This window comes from Anopheles merus, unplaced genomic scaffold (genome assembly GCF_017562075.2).
Source record: "Anopheles merus strain MAF unplaced genomic scaffold, AmerM5.1 LNR4001291, whole genome shotgun sequence".
In the NCBI taxonomy this organism is placed as follows: domain Eukaryota; kingdom Metazoa; phylum Arthropoda; class Insecta; order Diptera; family Culicidae; genus Anopheles; species Anopheles merus.
In genome coordinates, this window is record NW_024428871.1 from 9,201 (window position 1) to 12,137 (window position 2,937).

A 2,937-nucleotide genomic window follows, 5' to 3' on the forward strand; every position below is an offset into this window, starting at 1 on the left:
AACTAAATTAAAAGGGGTTTAAAACGATAATTGTTTCACAGCGGCGCCCACTAATGGGGTGGGCGGTCGGTTGGGAGGTGGAGGGGTTGTATGTAGTGTCGAAGATGGAAGGGGGTCCATCCCACCGCCCATTGCGATCGTGTCGCCGTGTGTGGTGCGGATCCATTTTGCCGCCCACAAACACGCCTTTGCAACACGTCGCTCAATCTGCGCACGGAGAAGGTGCGTCTGCCAGCCTCCACCACCACCACCTCCTAGTGGGGGCGCTGCTGAGTTTTGTGGTTGCTGGTTTGGAATATATATAATATATATATAATATGTATATAAATCTATATATCTCCCTACTTGCTACGGTACTTGATTACTATAGCTTCTGTAAGCTTCGTCGATAAGAGTGTGGTCGCTTCTCCGGTAACGGGCGAGTTGGGGGAGGCGCTGCGTACACATCCGGCGCCCACCGCGTGTTCGATTTCATTGGATGGAGGAGGAGGAGAAGAAGAAGGACGCGAGCCAAAGTTGATCCCTTCAACTTCGCGTGTGCTCATCCCTCCCTCTCTCTCTCTCTCTCGCTCGCTCGGTCGCTCTCACGGTTTTTGCATTTTGACTATACACACAATGTACACATAATTAGATTAATTCCGCTGAGTTCCCGTTTTGCGTCTGCTGCTCTTTCTCGTCCTGTCACAGCCGTGTGGTTTTTTGTTTTGTTTTACTTGTTGCTTGCAAATATAATCCTGCAGTTGTTTTGTTTTGTTTTGTTTTTTTTCCCCGTTGCTTCCCCGCGGGAAGGGAGAGAGATTGTGTGTTTCGGTCTGTTTTCTGTTTTGCGCTTTGAGTTTGTTTCATGTTTTGTTTTTGTTGCTATTTTGCCATTACTATATGTCGAGGTAAAGCGAAGGTATGTTTCTGTGTTTTGTGGTTGTTTGCTGCTGCTGCTGTTTGTTGTTTGCTGTTTGGGGGCTTCTGGGGGAGGGTTTGCTGTATGTTGTTTTTCAACACTTCGGAACGGGCAGGCACACCCGGGCCCCGCCTCTACGTGAAGCCGAATAGGTTTCCGATGCCCGGCGGTAGCGGTTTCTTCTTCGCCCGCCCTTGCTGTTGGTCCTCTGAGGTTGCTGCCGGTAGTAACTGATGATGCTGCTGCTGTTGCGGTTGCTGATGGTGCTGCTGATGGTGCTGCTGATGGTGCTGCTGCTGCAGCTGTTGCTGCAGTTGCTGATGCTGCTCGAGCTGCTGCTGCTGCTGATGCCGATGCATCATCTCTTGCAGCAGCAGCGGATATGCGTCACTGCTGTGCTGGTGCATCAGCAACTGTTGCTGCTGCTGCCGATGGGGATGGGTCTGTTGCTGGTAGTGAGTGCTGTGATCACTCAGTTGCTGATTACGCTGTGCCTGCTGCTGCTGCTGCTGCTGCTGACGCGAGTGTTGTTGGAACAGCGCTTGTTGCTGTTGTTGCAGCTGCAATTGCTGCTGCTGCTGCTGCTGCTGCTGCTGCAGGTTGTACAGGAGGAGAAAGTTCAGCAGATGCAAATCGTCGCACTATTGGGGCGAATCGTCCTTCCCGTCGATCGGCGGTGGGGACGCCAGGAACTTTCGCGCGTACTTTGGATAGTGCGTCTTCTCGTGCGCCTTCAGTATGGTCGAGCGCGAGAACGTCTTGCCGCACATGCCGCACCGAAACGGCCGCTCGCCTGTGTGCGAAAGCAGGGAGAGGTTTAGTGTAAGGGTGAGAATGCTAATCGATTGAGGGGGGAAACCGGCAGGAGGGCACTTACCTGTGTGCACTCGGCAGTGGTCCTTCATGTGGTGCCGCAGCTTGAACGCCTTGCCGCAGAACTCGCACTTGAACGGCCGGTCGCCCGTGTGCACCGGCAGGTGCGTGATCAGCGACGTCACGTCCGGGAAGCTCTTGCCGCAGAACTTGCACAGCACCACGCTGTTGCCGCCCTGGTCGGGGCCGAGCCCGCCGGCACCGCCGCCGCCGCCGCCGCCACCGCCGCCGCCGGTGAGCGGATTGACGCCGCCCGCGCCCACCACCGGCCGAGGCCGAGGCCGCCCGACTGGGACGCGAGCACGGCCGCCAGCTCCAGCTCGGCCATCGCTTCCGCCGGATCGAGCATCTGCTCGAGCGTCGGCCCGCCCCCCACCCCGCTGCCCCGATGGTGGCCGTAGTGGGGCGACGGCAGCTGCGACGGCGACGTCGACTGGGCCTGCTGGCGGCGAGCGCCACCTGCGTCAGCTCGTGCCGCAGGCGAGGTGCGGATGGAGCAGGTGCGTCGCCTCCCGGAACTTGAGCGACTCGAGCGAGTGGGAGAGGATGTGGCGGGTCAGCTTGTTCTGGTTGTGAAACGTCACGCCACAGTACATGGCAGGTGTGCACGGGGAGGCCGGCGACGGCTGCCGCCGCCGCCACCGCCACGGCCGCCGCCGCCCCAGCACTGCCCCCCGTCGCTCCGCCGCCGCCGCCGCCGCCCCCTCCCGCCGACTGGTGCGGGTGGGCATGGTGATGGTGATGGTGGTGCGGATGCGAGGGATGGTCGGCTAGCAAACCGCCGCCACCGCCACCGCCACTTCCACCACCACCACCACCGCTACTACTTCTCCCCGAGGCTGCCGGGGCCGCCGACCCACTGCCGCCCGACGTCGCAGTGGCCGGACCGGAGCTTTCCCTCCCACTGGTGCCGCCGCCGCCGCCACTGCCCACACTGCCTCCCGCCGACCTGCGTCCACTGTGGGCGTCACCGCTCCCGTGGTGCGCGGTGGTACAGAGCCCGAGGATGCCGCCACTGCTGCTGCTGCTGCCACTGCCGCCGCTGCCCGCACTGTTTGCACTGCCGTGGCCACTAGCACTCACACCGCCGGCCGCGCCACTGCCGCCGACACCAACACCACCAACACCACCACCAACGCTTCCATGCAGCCCTTCCGACGCTTCCT

The 2,937-nt window shown here is 60.4% G+C and overlaps 1 protein-coding gene across 1 annotated transcript; it reads right to left on the bottom strand.

Annotated features, from left to right (window-relative positions):
• Positions 1 to 1,539: 1,539 nt before the first annotated feature.
• LOC121603382 (keratin, type I cytoskeletal 9-like) lies at positions 1,540 to 2,870 on the bottom strand (the record flags this gene model as incomplete). Its single annotated transcript, XM_041932029.1, has 3 exons — positions 1,540 to 1,691; positions 1,776 to 2,101; positions 2,148 to 2,870. Coding segments are annotated over 3 exons (1,201 nt in total), but the record flags the coding sequence as incomplete, so codon positions are not given.
• Between the last annotated feature and the right edge of the window lie 67 nt (positions 2,871 to 2,937).